Source organism: Poecile atricapillus, chromosome 13 (assembly GCF_030490865.1).
Source record: "Poecile atricapillus isolate bPoeAtr1 chromosome 13, bPoeAtr1.hap1, whole genome shotgun sequence".
NCBI lineage: Eukaryota > Metazoa > Chordata > Aves > Passeriformes > Paridae > Poecile > Poecile atricapillus.
This window is the reverse complement of record NC_081261.1, coordinates 7,188,110-7,208,077: the sequence shown is the minus strand read 5'-3', so window position 1 is coordinate 7,208,077 and position 19,968 is coordinate 7,188,110. Positions and strand designations below refer to the sequence as shown.

Genomic DNA, 19,968 nt, shown 5'->3' with positions numbered 1-19,968 from the left:
GTCCTTGTTCATATGGTCCCATCAAGCCCAGTATCTCCTTTGGCCTGTCTGTCCCATTGGTCCAGCAAGGACACTTATTTCTGTATTTCCCTGTGTTTCTTTACTGATTCGATGTACAAACGTTCAACATTTACACAGCATTTCACCTCTAAAAAACTATGTTACTTTCATTTTCAAAATACAGCCCAGGTTAAAGGTTCCAGACTTGCACAAGGCCTTTGGGCAAGCAGCTGCTGAGCAGCACTGCCATATTCTGAACACACTGGAGTCTGTGTCACTGCTCACTATTTTATTAAAACCTCGGCTTGTAGTTGAGCCAAAAAAAACACCGGACACACTGAATTTTCTGAAGAGGCAAGAAAACCTGAACATCTCTTCTAAGGAACGAGAAGACACAAAGATGGCTTTGCTGTTTAACACAACGATATTTTATGAGGCAGCGGGTGAGGGGCGTGAGGGGATGGGGGGGCGCGGGGAGGGCGTGATGCGGTGCTGGCCCCGCCCCCTGCCGCCCCTTACCGCCCCCTACCGCCCGCAACGCCCTGTCAGCCTCCGCAGCGCCCCTGGACCGAGACCCGTTGAGACCCCGCCCACATCCTAACGTCCTGCCCGCAACCACCCAATCAGCCGGCACTTCCTGCAACCCCGCCAACCAATGACAGCGCTCCACGAAGGGCAGCGCCGTTGGGGGCGTGTTTAGAGGCGGGCCGCTGTTGAGCGGCGGTATTATTAGCCAATCAGAGCGCAAGATCGGAGTTTGGGCGGGCGGATGGGCGCGCTGTCCGCCAATGGGAGAGGCTGAGTGCCGTGAGGCGGGGGTGGGGCTGGCGCGCGGCAGATAGGCGGGCGGCGGCGGGCGTGCGGGCACGTGACGGAGGTGAGGGGAGCCCGGCGGCGGTGGCCGGGGTGGCGGAGGGTGAGTGTGTCCGTTCGTCCGTGCCCTTCCTCCACAGCCGCTGCGGCTCCAGAACATCGGAGCGAGGGAGCGAGGAACGGACCCGCCCGCGGCGTGAGGCGGTGGGGGAGCTGGGCCTGTCGTGGGGCGTGCGGCGGGGCGCTGCTGGGCCCTGGGGGGTGGGCGGCCCGTGCGTGGTCCCGGCCCCATCCCGGGGGTGGAAGGGGGCGGGAACCCCCCGGAGTCAGGGCAGAGGAACGGCCTGGGGAGGCCCCTGCGGCCGGGGGCGGGCGCGGGTCTGCGGCGGCGGCGCCGGGTCCCGCCCGGCACCCGCAGGGCTCGGAGCGGCCTGGGGGGAGCGGCGGCTCTTCTGGTAAGTTCTGGGAACGCCGCTCTGGGCAGCGGCTGGTACCAGAGCCGTGGGGTGGAACCGGGAGGGAGGCGAGGGTCGGACGGAGATGTGGGCAGCGCGTGGTTTAGGTTTTATCAGGCTACATGTTCTAGTGTCGGAAATAATTTTGAACGTGCTCCACATGAAGCCCCGCAAAGGGCGAACAGGAGGTGGGTGCGGAGCATGGCGTGGGCCTGGTTGGGGCTGTGCGAGGGGAAGGAGAAGCCTCTGGAAAGGGGGGCTCAGGGCGCGGAGCTGGAGGCCCAACAGGTGAAGTGCAGGCGAGGAATCTGCAGCAGGAAGATCTGAGAATTTAAAGAAATTGAAGTGCCTGCTTTGATTTTTGTCCCCCAAATATTGTTCGCATTGGGTGTCTCTAAAATAATGTATAAATGACACCTTATTTCTCATTTCTGGTTGAGGATTATATTGTGTGCTTTTAAAAGAAATAAAATACACACCTTTGAATTAAAGCATGTACAGCACACTGCTTTCTTATCTGTAGTGATTCTGAAGTGTGAACTTTCACATGCAGATTTGTGGTTCAGAACTTTCTAGGCTACAGAAAGAGAAATGCTGCAGGTGATTTGGTTGTGAAGTGTAATGCTACCACGTATTAATGGTAGTAGTAATTGTAAAGGTTCAGACCTCAATATGATCAGCGTTAATATAATTAATGCTGCAGAGCTCGTGCAGATCATCATGGAAAACTCTTTCTGGAACTTATTTAGAGTATGTTAGATGTCTGAAAACTGGTCTCCAGGCATGTAATGTATTTCTAAATGTAGTATGTTTACTTAACGTCGTCAAGTAAGCATAGCTAACACATGGGTTTTATGGGCCAGTTTTGCACGTTGTGGTTTTGGTTGTTGCTAAAGTACTGCAAAGAGATAGCAGAACTATAATAATGTATGAGCTAATGCAGATAAAATAATGGTTAAATATAGATTGGTATATATATATTACTCTAGGTTCACTCTGAGGTACCTGACTTCAAAGACCACCTTATTGTTAATTTGGCTGTATTTGATAGTCTTATGCAAAACACTTAATAACATTAGGAAAAGGTCTGACTAAAACTTGGTGTTTGTATTAACTTTTAGTATTTCTAGTTTAAAAACACTTTATTAAGAAGATACTTGTACAATTTACAGGCACCATCACAAGCTGTGTATAATATGTAATCTGCTTTCTGGGATCAGCTGCCCTCCTAGGAAGGGAATCTAGTGTAAAATAGTAAGAAAGTTTTCAACTTCCATCAGATTACCCTCTCATTTGGTGTGCTGTAGTGCTTCCCTCTCAGTAAATGAATAAATCCATTATGGAGAATGCACTGAGACTTGCATTTAGCTCTGGCCTTTGATTTTCTGCCTCTGGTAGTAATCATGGTGGCAGTGTGTTCTTGCTGGAATCAGTTCTATAGCAGGGTAAACTTGAATTGATTTCTAGGTGTGATGGTCTCAAAGATCTTGGGGTCCCTCCAGATCTACCCCCACCTAATACAATTTTCTTAGCAGCCCATCTGTTTTATGAGGTCAAAAAGCCTCACGGCTCTGTCTTTACCCTCCAAGGACTTCCAGTTCTGCAGGAAGGATATCTGTGCTGACAAACAGTATCTGCTTTTTGCTTCTGTACTGTATCTGCACTGTTGTACATTATTTTTAGAAACTGGCATATTTGAAATGCCTATTAAAAGCAAGCTTTGTTGCTTTCCCTTTTCACACCTAATCCCTTGCCTGGTTTGTGCTCTCTACAACCCAAACGGGAGGCAGCTTTTTCTGTGGGGTTCTCCAGGAGAGGTTTGGCTAATCCTTTCCAGGAGACTTCTTCCTCATGTAGAAGTGTATCCCAGCCACCCCTTGCTGAAGAAAAAAAAAGGGTGTAGGAGGATAAGCCACCACCATGGAGAGTTCTTGCCTCTCTTCTCATGTTATTAAGGTGGTTTTCTTTAGCATTGTCTGTTATTAATTGAGTTATGTTAAAGGCAGACTCTTCACAATGCTGGAAGTTGTCCAGCTGAAAAACAGTATTTCAGGGGAAAAACTGTTGTCTGCATTATATGAGCTGTTGTATATACATGAACATAATTTTATTATGTCCCCTTTTGAGGGGTGCTGGGGCACTGTACTGGTTGTTGAAATTACAGTATTTGGCCACACAGTTTTCAGCTTCACCATGATGTCCATCTCCCAAGTCTGCCTAAGGACAGGTCAGGCAGGTGCAGGTGACTGCGCTTGAAACTGTGGTATTAAGCTGGCTCTGCTGCCAGTAGCTTTACGTCCTCTGTCCTTGGCTACTTACTTTCTCTGGTGCTGCTACAACTCTTAGCTTTTGCTCCTGGGTTGGCCCGGGGTATTGATTCAGGGTTAAAATAACATGGCAGAAGGACTTCGAGCCATCTTAAACCAGCGGCTGGTTCATCATGAGGCTGTGTAAACAGTTACCCTGACACCACAGAGGAGGCAGGATGTGGAAGGCAGAGGGATTGCGAGATGTAGAAGAGATTTCCTTTGCTCTTCAGTAGTTCTGACTTTAGGAAATTAGTGCATTACCAAGTAGGGGAACTAAGCCTTGGCTCAAAATCCACAGAACTCTCATTTGAGAGGGAAAATTGGTATCTGTATCTCAGCCTTTCTGTTCTTGTTTCCTTGCCTTTTTTTTTTTTTTTGTTTTGTGTTGTGATGAATCATCTTTATGTTTGACTTTAAATTTTTCTTTCCTATTCTTGCCTTGCAAGAGGCATTGTGTTTGTTTTCATTGGTGTTCTTCTGCTGTGAATACCACACTGAAACCCAGTGTCTGGAGCACAGGACTTTGCTAGTGGGTTTTGTTCTGCCTTTGCTTAAATCACTCAGCTGAGACTTCAGGTATTGCTGAAATAGAAACCATTGATGCTCATCCAGTTAAGTTGCCTGGGTGTAGTTTGTAGTAAGTGACTTATTTTCATAAGATCTATTTAGTCTGACTGTTAATTATTTTTTTAAAAGAGTAAGTAGTAAACCAGATAGCCAATAGTCATTCAAATGTAGTTATACGTTCTGAAATATGCTGTATTAGGAACTGACTTGATGAACCACTGAAATAGATTAGTAACCAAGGAGATGATTAAACTGGTTTTGCAGGCTCTGTTTGACCTGACAGGGAAGTTACTAAACAGTATGTTCTGGAAAAATGATAGCAGAGGACTTGAAGATCCTCTCTATGGGCAATTTCAGTCTCTTCCAGGGGACATGTATGTTAGGGAGAATAGTGACAACTGTCTGTTTTGTGAGCGTTTCCAGTGTTGTGACAATTATTAAGAAGAACTTTCTCCTTTATGCCCGGAGAAAGGGGAATTGTGATTAAAAATTAATCTTTGAAGATGCATGACTTTCTTGAAAGCCTTGGAACTCCAGCAGTAGCAATCACTTAGTCCTACATATTAGGAGTGCTGCTTTTGGGGTGAGATCTTGATTCTGTTTCTGAATCCAGTTTGGTTTTGATTTTACGTTGTGAAAAAGTAAAGTCTGTAGTGCAGATGTTCCAGGAGTCTGTTTCCAGCACTCTGCTATTGATCTTATAAATCTAGGGTAAGATGTTTTAGTCTTTTGACAATCAGGTGAACAGTGCTTAAGTGTCAGCTCTGAAGTTTTCCTGGGTTTAGAAGCTGGCCATGGGTGTGTGCAGAAAGCAAGTAATCTGTAGCACCGACAGTCTCAAACTTTGGGATTGCAGTAGTTTTCCCTTCAGTCTGAGTAGTGTGCCAGTGTCTGTAACTGGCTGAAGACCTTATTAAAAAAAAGTGCATGGAGTTGTTATCTCTGACTTGAAACGTTGTTATGGTGAAAGTGATGGCTGCGCTGAAGTAGAACAGAGACGTCAGAAGCTCTCACCTAATATGAAGGTGTTCCTTTGTTAATGACTTTGGGCAATTGCATGATCAGAAATACACCAACCTTTACAAATACTGCACAGTTTAATCTGAAGAGGGGAGGTGCAGGCAGAGTAAAAAATGGCCAAGGATGGTAATTGCTTGGGAATTGGACGCTTCTTTAAGGAAGAAGTCTGATCGTAATAGAGTAGGTGAGAGTGTCTGAAGGTTAGACTATGTTTGAGGTGACTAATTGAACTCCTGTAGTTGCCAGCAACTTAAAGGTCCACTGAAAAGTTGATTTATGCCTGTTTTGTATAAAACCTGAGTTGCATCTCTCCTCTTCTTCTATTTAGGAATAACCTAATTTAGTGGGGCATAATTGTGTTTATGTTGTGTCCCTAAGGATTGTGTAAAGTGAATTTGAAGTTTTTTCCTGTAGCAGTACATCCATTATGGAAAGAAGTAGCTTTTTAAATATCGAAAAATGTGTGCTTCACTTAAATCACTCTTCTGAGAACATAGTGCCTTTTTTCTATAATTTAGTCAGCTTTTAATATTGTTTCAGGTTAAACAGAATAAGGAGTTTGGCATGATAACTGGCGGTTGCAGAAGCTACCAGTCTGTACTCAAGGTATACAAATGGTAGCTTATGTTGAATTTGGGACTGATTTAATACGTAGGAAGTGTCCTAAGCAGCTTTCTGCAAGAATATGAACCGATGACAATTGCTTGCCAATGACTGTAAAGTAAGGACATGAAACTGGATTATGTTCTCTTCAGACTTTTTTAGCTTTCTTTTTTTTGGAGAGTGTAAAGCTTGCTTGGGAACTTGAACATGAAATACTTCTTCCTTGAAATGAGGTTCAGCAAGGCCTCAGATTCAGACAGAGCATTAAATGGTAAGTGTAGCAGGGTAGATACCTGTGGCTGTATCAGGAGCACAGATGTGCAGCAGCAGCAGAGTTCTGCCCTTGCTGTGTGGTCCCTGGCAGATTATCTGGTTTCACTAAGATGCTTTGACAGAGGAATTTCTGAGGCCGTGTACCTTTGTCACTTGGGTGTGAGCATTTACCAAAGTCCATTTGCTGCGAACAAATACTTTCAAAGGGTTGTAGTTGAGGTGGGATTGTGAAGTAGGTAATTATTACATAATGGAGTCAGTACTGGCAGGAAAGTTGTGGGGGATGATTTAATTCTTTCACCAAAACTTTCATGCTGGTTGGCTCCTGGTGAGATTACTTAAAGGATTACTTGCATGCTAAATCATTAATACCCTTTGCACAAGGTTGGGAGGAGGGGTGCAGAAACTCTGTCCTTTTGGAAAAGCAAGAATTTTTAACCTTAGTATATTTTTATTATTAACTTTGTTGTATCACTTTACAAATCATGACATGCTCATTCTAGCTACATAGTATAATTTGAAAGCAGTTATAAAACTATATTATCTTCCTGAATTTGTCTCTATTTTAAAAATATTTAGTGAAGCCCTCTTGGTAAGGTAAGACAAAATGAAACCCTTTCCACGGAAAGGTGTTTTTGTGCTGTCTCATCCATGGTTGCTTCAGTCACACAGGGCACAACCAGGGCTCTAAAGATCATTTTTTCAGATGAAGTTTCAGGCTCTCATTTCTGTACTGATTTTATGCTGGTGGGTATGAGTTTATTCGAAGAACATGTTATCTTTGCAAGAAAATTTGCAGCTCCAAGAAGGGTACTGATGTCTGCCTGACCATTTTCAGTCCTTGGTTTTGTGTTGTGGCTCTCACACTAATATTAAGAGCTATGAGCTGTTTTGAAGTCTGAAACTGTTTTCAGTTTTGGCTGTACACTGTGCATTAAGCAAACAAGCTTTGCTTATATATAACAGCCCTTGAAAGTTTTTGTCATCTTTTCCTTCTGGAACGATTGTCCTTTTGGCTCAGAGGTGTTTGGATGCAGTTGCCTGAACCAAGTGGGAGAGGTCTGTGCACATGCATTTGGACCATAATCCTCAAGGCCATCACTATTGTTGGAAAACTGGCTGCAATTGCATGTTGCTGTTGTGACAAACTGGGCAAACCTCAACTCAAATCTTCAAAATACAATTTTGTTGTAGTTATAAAACTACAGTTACAAAGTTACAAAATCCTCTCTGTCATTAGAAGTAAGTTAAAAAATAATCTAAGAATGGTAGATCTAGTATGCAGCGTAGTTTTGGAATATTGGATAGTGGTGATAAGCCTTTGAGATTGTAAACTTTTTTAGTTGCCTAAACATGCTTTGGAAAGTTGGAAGTTTGTTTCCTAGCATGATCTTAAGCCCCTACAGGCAGTGTTAACTCTGCTTGAGTTATGTTTGAAAGTCTACAGGGCTACAGCGTGAGGTAGGAGTGTGAGGGAAGGAGGAAGGGATGTTTGGTTTTATACTTGTCTTCAAAAAAATTCAGTCTCAGTTACACCTCTGGTTTTGGAAGGAAAATTTGCAGTGGGATTCAGAGGAGGAAAGAAGAGCAAGGCACAGGTTGTTGTTGTGAGCATTTTGGACAGATGAAACAGAGCAGTGTTCTGGGAGCATTGCTTTCTGTATCAACCTAAAGATGTAGTGATCTTGTCACTTTTCTAGGAAGAAAGTAAAATTGAAACCCATTTTACTTACAAGATATTTTAAGCTACTGCTTGCCAATGTCTATCATGTTTTAGGTGTGACAATGTGCTGAGCATTTATGGATTAGTTTAAGTGTGATATTTTAATTCTGTAAGGCTTCATTTAACAGCCACTCTTTCTTTGGTCATCTTGTTAAATTAGAGATTGAAAGAAGGGAATTGAATCAAGTAGCATTTTCCAGGAGCTTCAAGTGCTTATAGGCATCTGCCAGTAGTAGCAATGACTGTTGCCAGTAATTCTACAATAAAACCTGGGGAAGAGGTTTGATGATTGAAAACAACAGAGCTCTGCATTTGAAAGGACAAAAATATATTGAACAGGAGATGAAGATTGATTACTCTGCAAAAATTACTATTTTTGAATAAAATAGAAAGTTTTATTTCAATTTCTTGACTGAATGGAAGCTTGAGTTCCTGCATGGTGTCTTTAAAGTCTTTCATAAGCATGAAATAGATCTTTTTAGGCTTTTACAGGTACGTATGTTGTTGTGTCATGTATGTGTCCACTGTTCCGCTTGTGGGCTGTGGCAGTGTAAGACCAAAATTATGACACTTCTGTAGCATCATCTGCAGAATGTGCACATGTGGTTCTCCACTCAGTTAATGTCTGTTTGGTATTAAATACTTAGCTTTATGTTGTGTTCCTCCCCAGCTTTTAGAGCTGTCTCAGGCAGATGCAGTAAATAACAGAGCTGGAGAGATAAGTTTGCACTTCAGCTGTTGCCTTGGATGCTCAGATTTGTACAGAAGCAGCGTGTTGCTCTGTGTGCAGTGCTGGCTTGACCACTTTGCCTTATTTATTCAGAACATGGAGCTGAAATGGCTACTGTGCGTGACCCTGCTAGCCCTTGGGATCCTTGCTGTCCAGGCACATGATATGGATGAAGACAATGATGCTGATGATGTAGTTGATATTGAGGATGACTTGGATGATGGTATTGAGGAGGTAGAAGAGTCAAAGTCTGAAACAAGCAGTCCTCCTCCAGCTCCAAAGGTTTGGCACAGAACTTTTTTAACAATTGAATTACTGCTTGTGTTTTGGTTAATATGAGTCTGATCGGAGTTGTCTTTACTTTCTTAACCTTTAGTATGCTGTAATGTTATTAAAGATGTTATCTGGGAGTAGGGCTTGGAATTAAGGTTGGCTGCTATGTTCCTGTTCTCATGTCCCCATGTTCTTCCAGAAGACTTAGATCTAACCTTGAAATCTGTGTTGTATCAGGAGTTAATGCTAAAATTTCCAGCTAGGTATATACTTGAGTTTTAGTTGCAGACAAGAGTACAACAACTTGGCACAAGCAGCAATATTTATGTAATTTCTGTGTGTATGCTTCAGGAATGTCCAGGTGAGCTTTACTTGAGTGTAGGAGGGAGTGTAAGCTTTATATGCCTGTATTTCTGTAGAATAAAGAATGTGTCTTGAAAGATGCATAAATGCCCCCCCTTTTTCAATAGGTTACTTACAGGCCTCCTGTCCCAACTGGTGAAGTGTATTTTGCGGAATCTTTTGATAAAGGAACTCTGGATGGGTGAGTATAATCTGAAGGATAGTTTGTTACAGCAAATAATGTAAAATTATTTGGTGAAAGGCAATGAAACCCTCTCTGCAGAACTTGTGTTATTCAAAACTGAATCAAAGGGCCCCCGTTCAGTTGGGATTACAGTAATGACTTCTTGAGGCCAGCTGTTTGAATACTGAGTTAAACCAGTATTTCATCAAGTTCTAGTAATAAAGGGGAGGTGAGGCCATTATATGTTGCTTTTTTAACTTTCCTGAGGTGATGTGGGGATGATAAGGTGCTACTTCTGTTTTGTTTGGTTTTTTTCTACAGGAGTGAGGTACTTGCTCATGAGGCCATGGTCTTACCTTGGCATGGGAAGTGGCAAACACAGAAAAGTTTGTAGATTTGGGAACAGAACTTCTCAGGGGATCGAGATACTGGGGTGTAGTCATGAAACAGCAAGGGTTGCCTTATCCTAAGGGTAGGATTTTTAGTGTGTGTTTGGTGGAGGGGGGAAACATGGTTTTCCAACCATTGTGTGTCTGTCTTCTAGATGGATCCTTTCCAGAGCCAAGAAAGATGATACAGATGATGAAATTGCCAAATATGATGGTGAGTTCAACCCAGGTTTTGGATGATAAATGTTTCTGATGTTTGTCATGTATGAGGAAGAAGTGCAAGTCTTACTTTTCTGTTTCTCAGATAAAATTATATTCAGTGAAGAAAATGGGGAGGAGGTTTATATACCTTGCTAACAATATAAAATGTACTTCTGATTTAAACAAAGTATCCACTTGGAGATTTTAAAATAAATGAATTTTTGGTCAATTTCTTCCCCAGGTAAATGGGAAGTCCAAGACATGAAGGAAACAAAGCTTCCAGGAGACAAAGGGCTTGTAATGGTAACCCGAGCCAAGCATCATGCAATTTCATCCAAACTCTCCAAGCCATTTGTGTTTGATACCAAACCCCTTATTATACAGTAAGTAAAGAATAATTTGGTGTTCTGTTGATTCCAGAGTAACATGATAGCAAGCTGAGGTTAATTCCATAACTGAGCTTTTGTTGACTGGGGGTCTAGATGACACAAGATGCTGTAACATATTATTATACTGTTTTGAGTAAGAGTAAAATAGTAACTCAGATTGCCAAAATGGAGAGTTAGTAGCAGCATGGGTCCTTCTGAAGCCTGGGAAAGGAAGAAGTCTCTGCAAACTAGACTTGGTAACCTGTCTTGTGGCTTCAGTTCACTTGATTTAATTGTAGTAACAAGGTCAGGCAACTGACCTTTGTACTGCTAATTGTGGAAGTCCTTGTCCTTTTGAACGAATGCTGGTCTGTAAGTAGGTCAGTGCACTTTTTTGTACAGGAAACTGTCCCCTGTTTGTGAGGGGAAGTGGACAGATGGGTAAAGATGCATTTGTTTCCTCCTTCCTGTGTCTTAGTTCATTTGCCATGAAAAATGAACACCTTACATAGCTCTGCTCATGACTCTTGTAGAAGAATCTACTTGCATGTGTGTTAGACAAGCAAGTCAGGGGAAAAACAAATCAGTGAGAGCTGTGAATTGTGCATTATTAGTGACATTTTCAGTTTTAAACAAAGAGTAAATTAATTTGTATTTGCAAAAGATAATGAATTGGTCACTTTGTTTTGCACTGTTTAGTTTTGGCTCAAAATACAAGGCTAAAAATAAAGCCCAATGGTCATCCACTTCAGCTGCTGGCATTGTGAGAGGATCAAGCACACTTAGCTTATTCCTGACAGAGATATTTTGCCTTTTTCAGGCTCCTTGGCATCCCTAAATATACTGTTGTATGCTTATAACCCTAAAGGGCTTCTCCTAAAATTAAATTGTTTTTGCTTTTTAGTCTTACAAATTGAGTTGTCTATCTACTGTAGTAGTTGTGGGGAAAATAATTGGTTTGGCTCAATCCCTGTTGAAGTGTGATATACCGGAAAGCTTTTTCTTCCTCCTCTCTACTTCTAGGTCATTATCTTCTAGGACAGCGCTCAATTTCTTTAATCTTTTCAGTCAGGTTAATTCTAAAATCTTCAAATTTTTCCTGTTTCTCAGGTTCTTGTGAATATTTTCAGTATATCTTTATATATCTATATCTTTAATATTCACAGGATAATTGATTTAAAGCAAACAACAAAACAGTATTACTGTTAATTTATATTGGAAAAAATGGTAATTGTGTATTACAAAAAAAATTTTCCCCATGTAAAACATGTGCTCTCCCCTCTTCTATCCAAAACTAAAATTAGGTATGAAGTAAACTTCCAAAATGGAATAGAGTGTGGTGGGGCCTATGTGAAACTGCTTTCAAAAACCCCTGAGTTGAACCTGGTGAGTAATGCTACTACTTTTGGGTATTAGCTGTGAAAGAACTTGAATTTTTTTCCCTTCACTTCTTTCAGAAAAAACCCTTTTAGTGAAGGCAGTGGAGCCTGATTGCCCAAGTACTTTGCACTCATCATTTTCCCAGTGCTTTCAGTTGGAGAGGATAAGTACTGAAATGTGACGGCCCCTTGAGTGGAAACTGAAGTTCTGTAATAGCTGAGCAGCTGTAGACCTTTGCCAAACTCTGCAGTACTTCAGGTTTTCCTGGGTTCTAGAATTAAACAGGAGGTGCTTGGGAGAGTGGCCAGCTCCTAAGGCCTACGAACTGCATTTTGTCCTCTCATTGAAGTGGTTTACCCTCTTCAGACAAAGCTGAACTGCTGGGTAACCTTGTGTAGGCTCTTGTAGCCTATGGGTTTTCTTTAGCCATTTTCCTAGACTTTATAGGATGTACATTTTAAGACTTGTTGTCCATCCTTCTCCTTTCCTTCTGCAGTCTCATTGGAGTTGTATTATTAATACAATTTCCAAACTGTTAAAAACTCCAAAACAACCACAAACACCCAGAATACAACTTGGCTGCCTAATCAGTTTCAAACATGCACTGAATTTTCAGATAACATTATCACAAGAACAAATAGACTTGTAGAGTTCAATGGTGATTATATCCAATTAGATTGAGGCATAGCTCAGGTAATAAGTGTAGACGAAATGCAGCTTGGCTTCGCTTTTAGTGCTGCTTTTCACTTAGTGTGAAAGAAACTCAGTGGTTTTGCTAGCCTTTCATTATTGGTTGTAGATGATACTTCTAACTGATAGCTTTTAAAATACTTTGTTGTAAAGTAGAGATATACTTAAACATTGTAGGTGTCACACTAATCTTTCTGATAACACTTGAATAGCTGGTGTTTTCCATGTGGAAAGTACAGCCCAAAGGTGCAACACAAAATAGCTGGGATAGTTCTAAGCACATTGTTTTTCCTGGAGGCTTATACAAGGAACGTAAACTTTAGTGTGGGGACTTCATGGGCTTGATATCCAAGTTGCAGAACAGTTTTTCATGAATTGGTAATTCTTATGCCAGGCAATGACTTAAGTTGCATTTCAAAATAATGGAGTGAAGTATTGTGTTGTTTTTAAAGGATCAGTTCCATGACAAAACTCCATATACAATAATGTTTGGCCCTGACAAATGTGGAGAGGACTACAAATTGCACTTCATCTTCCGGCACAAAAACCCAAAGACTGGCAAATACGAGGAGAAGCATGCAAAGCGTCCAGATGCAGATCTGAAAACTTACTTTACTGATAAGAAGACTCATCTTTATACTCTAGGTATGTTAACTACTAACTATGTATGGTAATAATTACTTATTTTCTGCACCAAAAGCTCATGAAGTGAGACAGGTGAACAGGTGACTATTTGTGCCAATGCACCATACAACTAAAAACCACTTGAAAGCTTCAAATGCAAAAACTGATTGTCTATGAGAAGGCTTATTTCATCCTTCCAGGAAATCTTGATTCAGGTAAGAAAGGTTGTGCAACTTGAACTTAACACTTAAAGGAAAACTAAATTTCAGGGCAGTTGTAAGTAACTTGAACTAAGTATATTTGAAATAGTTATCAGCATATATAAACTGCCTGAATGCTGCCTCTGAGTAACGTGGGGTACACTAAACTTTAGATGTAGAGACATTGTGGTTTAATTTTGTTTGGGTTTTTTTCTGCTTTCATGTACCAGACAAACTCAGGAGTTCTTGAAAATAGTGTCTGGTATATTAGCTATGATCAAAATCTTTCAGGAAGTACTTAGGAGTGTCTCTAGCTTTTCCTACTACAGAGAGAACAGTAGATAAAAAAGTGAGATTAAAATCCTGTTAGTCAGTATTATTAGGAAGTCTTAGTTTGGAGTAGAATATGTGTATATGCATTCTTACTACTAAAGCAATACTTACTGTGCCAAAGTCAACTTGTTGTGGTAACTGCTAAATCTACAAACTTCTGTGCTTTTAACACACGTAGGACTTCTGCCAGTAGTCTGCCTTCTCACAGGGTGAGATGTGGTGCACCATCACTAGTTGCACTTTGGTGTAAGGAGAAAGGTTCTTAGCAGCTCCTTAAAGCAGTTGATGGGTAGGTGGTAGCTTGGGTTGTACAGCAGAAATGAGTGATGCTTTTATGACTCATGCTTTGTATCGTACATGCAGTGACTACATCAACATTTTCCTTGCAGTCTTGAATCCTGACAATAGTTTTGAGATACTGGTTGATCAAACAGTTGTCAACAGTGGGAATTTGCTAAATGATATGTCTCCTCCTGTGAATCCACCCCGAGAGATTGAAGACCCAAATGACCAGAAGCCTGAAGACTGGGATGAGAGACCAAAAATCCCAGACCCAGATGCTGTTAAACCAGATGACTGGTAAGGTGTTGGAAGGGTGCAACTGAGGGAGTCCTTAGCCTGATAGTTTGGTCCTGATTAAAATGTCTTTCTCACATGACTTATGGAAGGTTTTGAGTCTCACCCTTGTAATCAAAACACAGCCAGTTTAGGCATCTTTGCCTGCTTCGGTAGGCAAAGGCAGAGAGGTTTCACATTCTCTGGAATTTCTGCTTAGTGCTCCTGTTCTTGCGTTGACCACAGAAAAAGATTTTACAGAAATACCTATGCTACCTGTTGCTTTCATCCTTGATGAGATCAAAAGATGACCTGCAGAAGGTATAGCTGAAGGATCTTGGTATTTGTTTTGTGTAATGTATAGATAAGGTAACTGAAAAAGCTGACTCCCTAAGTCAGAAACTTTCTGCCTTTCTGGCTTTGTAACTGTGCTTTGTAAATTGTATACTCAATTTCAAGCACAAACGTATTTTTGCAGCTGCTGCTAAGAAATGGCATTTGCTGTACTATGCCCTTTCTAGATTGGTTTTTGAAAAATTAATAGTAGTACTTTGCAGTTAGCACCTTGATATGCCATGAGGTACATGTGTTAGGATTGTAGTGCAATTCCTTTCTGAAATCATGGGATGACCCTGACAAGAAGGGAAGGTGGCTGGCTGTCTAGAGCAGTGGGCTTGTTCAGAATTCATGCCTTGGGCTTAAGAATTCTTATGTGTTGTGTCTATTAACACAAAATGCTCTGCCCTCAAGGGATGAGGATGCTCCTGCAAAGATCGCAGATGAAAATGCTGTGAAACCAGAGGGCTGGCTGGATGATGAGCCAGAATACGTAGCAGACCCTGATGCTGAGAAACCTGAAGATTGGTAAGTTTGCTGCCTGTTGCAAATGGCAGCAAATATTTAATGACTTTGGTACTGATGTTTGCAGTTCATTGTTGCTTGCTGACAAAGTTGCTCTTCAGGCTATTTTTCTTCAAAAGTAGAAGGCAGGGGTCTGAGGACTCATGTTCTGCATTCACCTCTGCATTTTTCAACTCTTCTGTGATTGTAAGCAGAACAGGGCAGGGATGTTCACCTTGAAGTAGAATGTACTTGGAAGGGGCAGTGGGGGAGCCTGTGCTCAGGGACTGACTTCTGTTGATCTTCTGTGCTTCACTATTAATCTTTGAAATCCTTGTTCCTTCTGCAGTATATTTATCTGCAGATCTATACTATACAAAGTTTTCATATCTCCATGTAGTGGTAGGAATTTTGATTTTCCCAGAAGTCAGACATTTTCTGAGCCTTATTCTGTATGAAGGCAAGGGGTGGACTTCAAAACTTAATTTACCTTTTCAGGGATGAAGATATGGATGGTGAATGGGAGGCACCTCAGATTGCAAATCCTAAATGTGAGACAGCTCCTGGCTGTGGTGCCTGGCAGCGTCCGATGATTGACAATCCCAACTACAAAGGCAAATGGAAGCCTCCTATGATTGATAATGTGAACTATCAGGTTGGTGTTCTCATTACTTAAGCTGGTGGTCAATGCAGCATCTCTCTTACAAAAGGCAGAATGATTTAGATTCAGCACATGGTAATTAAAAATTCAAGTGCTGTTGTGATTGTACTGTGTTTCAAGTGGACAGATTCAAAGTGCTTTCTTACCAGGCAGTGCTTCATTGTATTGATTCCCAAAGACTGGTGAGTTGCACCTGAAGATGTTGCAATTAAGTGCAATGGATTGTTATATCTCTCCATTCATAATGGGCTGAAAACTAAAATTTGTCTTCTAGTAGATGAGGCTGATTGTCTTTTGTCTTTCCTAGGGTATATGGAAACCTAGAAAGATCCCAAACCCAGATTTTTTTGAAGACTTGGAACCTTTCAAGATGACTCCCTTCAGTGCTGTGGGACTTGAGTTATGGTCCATGACATCTGACATCTTTTTTGACAACTTCATCATCTGTACTGAAAGAGCTGTAGCTGATGATTGGGCCAGTGATGGATGGGGACTAAAAAAGGCAGCTGATGGTGCTGCAGAGGTGAGAGAGGAAGGTTTAATCGTGTGCTGCTGAGTGGAACAGTAGAAGCACCTCTGCAATTCTCTTCACAGCCTTTGTCAATATATGCCTGTATGTGCTAAGGCTGAGGGTTTTGCTAAACCAGGTCAGAGCTTTAATTCATAATTACAGGGTATTAATATAAGTAACTAAGAGTACTCATTGCTCTCTTCTGAATTTTTGCACTGATATTTGGACTGTTCTGAATAATTCTTAATTTGTAAGCTATGGAAAAAGTACTTGTGCAGATTAGCTTGAATTTTTTTGATGTCTGAAATACAATGTTTAAAGTTGCAAAAAGCCTATTTGAAAATTCTGTAGCTTAGAAAGCTTAGCTGCGACAACTTCCTTTATGGGGTGGAATTTGAAAGTTCTTCTGGTCTTACAGCCCGGTGTTGTGGGCCAGATGATGGCAGCTGCTGAAGAGCGTCCCTGGCTTTGGGTGGTCTACATCCTCACTGTGGCTTTGCCAGTGTTCCTTGTTGTCCTTTTCTGCTGTTCTGGGAAGGTAATGTATTTCCTCTGTTAATTAGTCTTGTGTTTAAAAGGAGGTTCAGAAAATGTGCCTGAGTGTCACAAATAATTGCCTGGGTTTGTCATTGCCTTTCAGAAACAGCCAAGTGCTGCAGAGTACAAGAAGACTGATGCTCCTCAGCCTGATGTGGTGGATGATGAGAAAGAAGAAGAAAAAGATAGAGGGGAAAAAGAAGAGGAGGAGGAAGAAGAGGACGCAAATGAGGAAAAGCTTGGTAGGTAAACTAGATAATCTTGAATGATGTTCTCCCTGAAAAAATAAACCAGCAGGATTGGCAGATATGGAATCAAGCCAATGGTGAACTAAAGATGTCAGAAAGGAGACTGATTTTTTTTTTTTTCATTTTATTTTCTTTTTTTATTTCCCTTTGAAGAGAAGCAGAAAAGTGATGCTGATCTAGGAAGTGCTAGTCAAGAGGAGGAAGAAGAGGAGGAGGAAGAAGACAGAAAACCTGCATCAGAGGTGAGAGTGCTTAATCGTTGAAGGAAGCTTGTGCATTTTCTTTCGTATGTTATGTAGAACAGACCTTACTACAGGGTTAAAAGTGAACCTGGCTCATGTGACCCTCCCTCCCAGTTTAGAACTTTGAAAAACTTGATGACCCTGAAGAATAGAAATTGCTGTGGCTAACTACAGCAGTCTAGGGCACCCTGCTAAAGGCTCTGCTGTAGAGTCTGCCTTGAGAGAAGAGTGTGACTGTTGGAAGGCATCTTCTTGAGGCAAAAGGCTTATTCAGCTTCCAGTGCAGTCAGGATGTGACCTGAAGTGTTCCACACTGACACAATGGCTGACTCAAAAATGGGTGGAGTGTTGCTTGAAGTTAAAGGATTCTCCCAGCAGCAGAAGCTGTTGAGCACTTCGAACAAGTAGTTACATCCACTGTGAAAACAAAGAATTTGCCTGTTTGCCACAAACTGCTTTCAGCAGTCGGTCCTTCCAAAAATTAAAATCTAAAGTAGAAGTGAAAGTGGATTATTTGTCATAGATTTTTGTGTCTCAAAATGGTTACTGAAGGTATATTTAGGTTTTGTTTTATTGATGTTTACATAACTTACTTTCTTGCAGGAGGAGGAAACTGTGAATAGATCACCCAGAAACAGAAAGCCAAGGAAAGATTGAAAAAAGTCATAAGAACTTGATCTGTGATTTCTTTTTTTTGTTTGTTTGTTTTCGGGTTTTTTTTGTTGTTTTCAAACATGGTTCTGCGAGAGGACCTTGGACACCTTACATTGAAACTTGGAGAAACCTCAAGATTTCACCATCCACAGGTTCCAGTCACACTATCCAATGTAATGGAGTGTCTAGCAGTAAAATATTTGCAATCATCTGTTTTAAAGAGTATCATTCCTGTAGAAAGAAGGCATTTAATGGGCTGTGGATTTTGGAATGTAACATAACTAACCTTTTCATTTTTGGTTTTAAATATTCTTTTCTGTTCTTGAGTAGATTGGTAGAATTTTTCCAGTCTCGAACCTTGGCTTAATTTAATATATTAATTAGTGAAATATAACAATGAATCTTGAAAGTGCTAGGTGATAAAAATGCAGTTTTATAACTAGTTTTTTTTACAGATATGTAAATTCCTAAATGCACCAATGTCTTTATACCCCTTAAAATCTGGTAATTGTTCGAAGGAAAGTTGTCAATGCATTTGACAACACCCCTACCCTCCAAACTAAAAACAACTGGGGGGGATGTATGGGGAAACCAGTAGTGAAACTCTAACCAATCAACCTCATCCTTTTGGGGGAAGGGGAAAGATGAAGAAGGGGTGGAAGGACATGGTTAGTCAGTCCACAGAATATATGCATACTATTCATGGCTAAAGCCCTGTTAAATGTTGACAAATGATCTAGGACTTGGAGTGGGTCATCTCAGTGTGACATATAATCCTGCGGAGCTTGCAGGCAACCAATTTGATTTGCTCTTGAACTCTCTTTGTAAAGCTGAGGGTTGCTGGAGAGGTGTGGTTATGCTACTTCCCCCTTTGCCCTCTGTTCAGCCACCCGTGTTTTTCTCTCTGTGACGATACAGCTCTTCCTGAGAGCAGCTTTGCCTCAGTTGCTGAAGCTCTTCATGCTCAGCTCATTGTCAAACTCAATTTCATAGCTAGGCCTGCTCCTTTCCAGGGTCCAAACACTGAATAAGACGGTATCCCATATCCTCTCACTGTTGTCACTGTATGTCTGCTGTAGAAATGGGGGAGGTAGGCAGGTAGACAAGTTGAACTGAGTATTTGTTAAGGAAAAAAAAAACCACAACCAAGATGTCAGTATTGTAGGTGGGGAAGGGGCTTGTGGAATCTCTTAACTGGTATGTGAAACTGTTTTAAGTCCTTTTATCTGCTCTTCATGTAACAAGTGCATTCTAAATTATATTGTAAATGTTAGCAAATTCCAATTCCAGCTGAATAAATTTTTTTAAAGTGTCGAGTCTACCATACTACACTGTTTCAAACACCTTTTTTTTTTGTGGAATGCAGGTGAGCACTACAAGAGCATTACCTCTGAGGGTGAGATGGATGTAATTCATTACACTGTACCAAATACGTTGGCATTTGGATGTCTATATAGATAAACTTTCGCCTTTGTTTAGAATGAAATTAAATGTCCTGAAATTATTCTTCTTGCACTGAACTTTAACACTCCAGTGTTGTTTGGTCACATGATAGGTATAGTGTGGAATAATTCCCAGGGGTTGTGGGGGGAAGAGTGTTCCAATTACCTTGCAAACAATCTAACCAATTACTAAAAGACTCTTGTTTTGGGTTGGTTTTTTTTTTTGTTTTTTTTTTGTTTTTTTGTAAAATGCCTTTTGCTGCCTGTCCTTATGTTGTATCCCTTGGTTGTTGTGTTTGAAATATTAGTGATCACAAATGCATAGCAGGATTTCTTGATCTCTCTGCAGTGTACAAATAAACTATTGTAAGCAAGATACTGGAAGTAATTTCAGACTTCTGTTGGGAGCTATTGCATGTTTAGAATGCCTTTGCCTGTTGAACACCTGGTCAATACTGCTCCTTATTGCAAAAATAGCTTATACTCTGACATGGAAGATGTCATAGCTTAAGCATTGCTATTAGCTTGTTCTCAGGACTGTATTTTTATCAAGGAGCAGCTGCTATTTATGACTCTCAGTCCTTTGAGATGAAGTATGTATAAATGGTTTCAATTCAGCTAATGTTTTGAGCACAACATAAAAATCTAATTAATGTTTTTTTTATCTTAATATGCAAATTGCCTTAAACTCCCAAACAATCCCTGTGCATACATGTTCTTTCAAAGCATCAAAAGTGAACTTGAGATCTGCTATCAGCTTTTAAATAGCATTATATTAAAGCTAATTGTAAATCTACATTT

At 41.0% G+C, this 19,968-nt stretch overlaps 1 protein-coding gene across 4 annotated transcripts; it reads left to right on the top strand.

Moving 5' to 3' along the window:
• Nucleotides 1-822: 822 nt before the first annotated feature.
• CANX (calnexin) lies at nt 823-19,051 on the top strand. 4 transcript variants are annotated; one of them, XM_058848513.1, is made up of 15 exons: nt 823-916; nt 8,587-8,775; nt 9,237-9,310; nt 9,837-9,895; nt 10,124-10,265; nt 11,555-11,636; nt 12,773-12,965; nt 13,867-14,056; nt 14,783-14,896; nt 15,371-15,527; nt 15,841-16,056; nt 16,463-16,582; nt 16,685-16,823; nt 16,983-17,071; nt 17,675-19,051. In XM_058848513.1, the coding sequence occupies exons 2-15, from the start codon at nt 8,590-8,592 to the stop codon at nt 17,726-17,728; spliced, it is 1,815 nt and encodes a 604-aa protein (XP_058704496.1). In that variant the 5' UTR covers nt 823-916; nt 8,587-8,589; the 3' UTR covers nt 17,729-19,051. The 4 variants fall into 4 exon arrangements, with proteins under 4 accessions (XP_058704496.1, XP_058704498.1, XP_058704497.1 ...); XM_058848515.1 differs by having other exon boundaries at nt 855-877; XM_058848514.1 differs by lacking the exon at nt 823-916 and adding an exon at nt 995-1,017.
• Nucleotides 19,052-19,968: the final 917 nt, after the last annotated feature.

Bases quoted from the DNA above. Each gene is read 5' to 3' on its own strand.
- CANX (XM_058848513.1), top strand. From the start codon at position 8,590: ATGGAGCTGAAATGGCTACTGTGCGTGACCCTGCTAGCCCTTGGGATC. The intron at 9,311-9,836 runs GTGAGTATAATC...TCTGTCTTCTAG, and splicing joins GATAAAGGAACTCTGGATGG to ATGGATCCTTTCCAGAGCCA. The intron at 12,966-13,866 runs GTATGTTAACTA...TTTTCCTTGCAG, and splicing joins GACTCATCTTTATACTCTAG to TCTTGAATCCTGACAATAGT.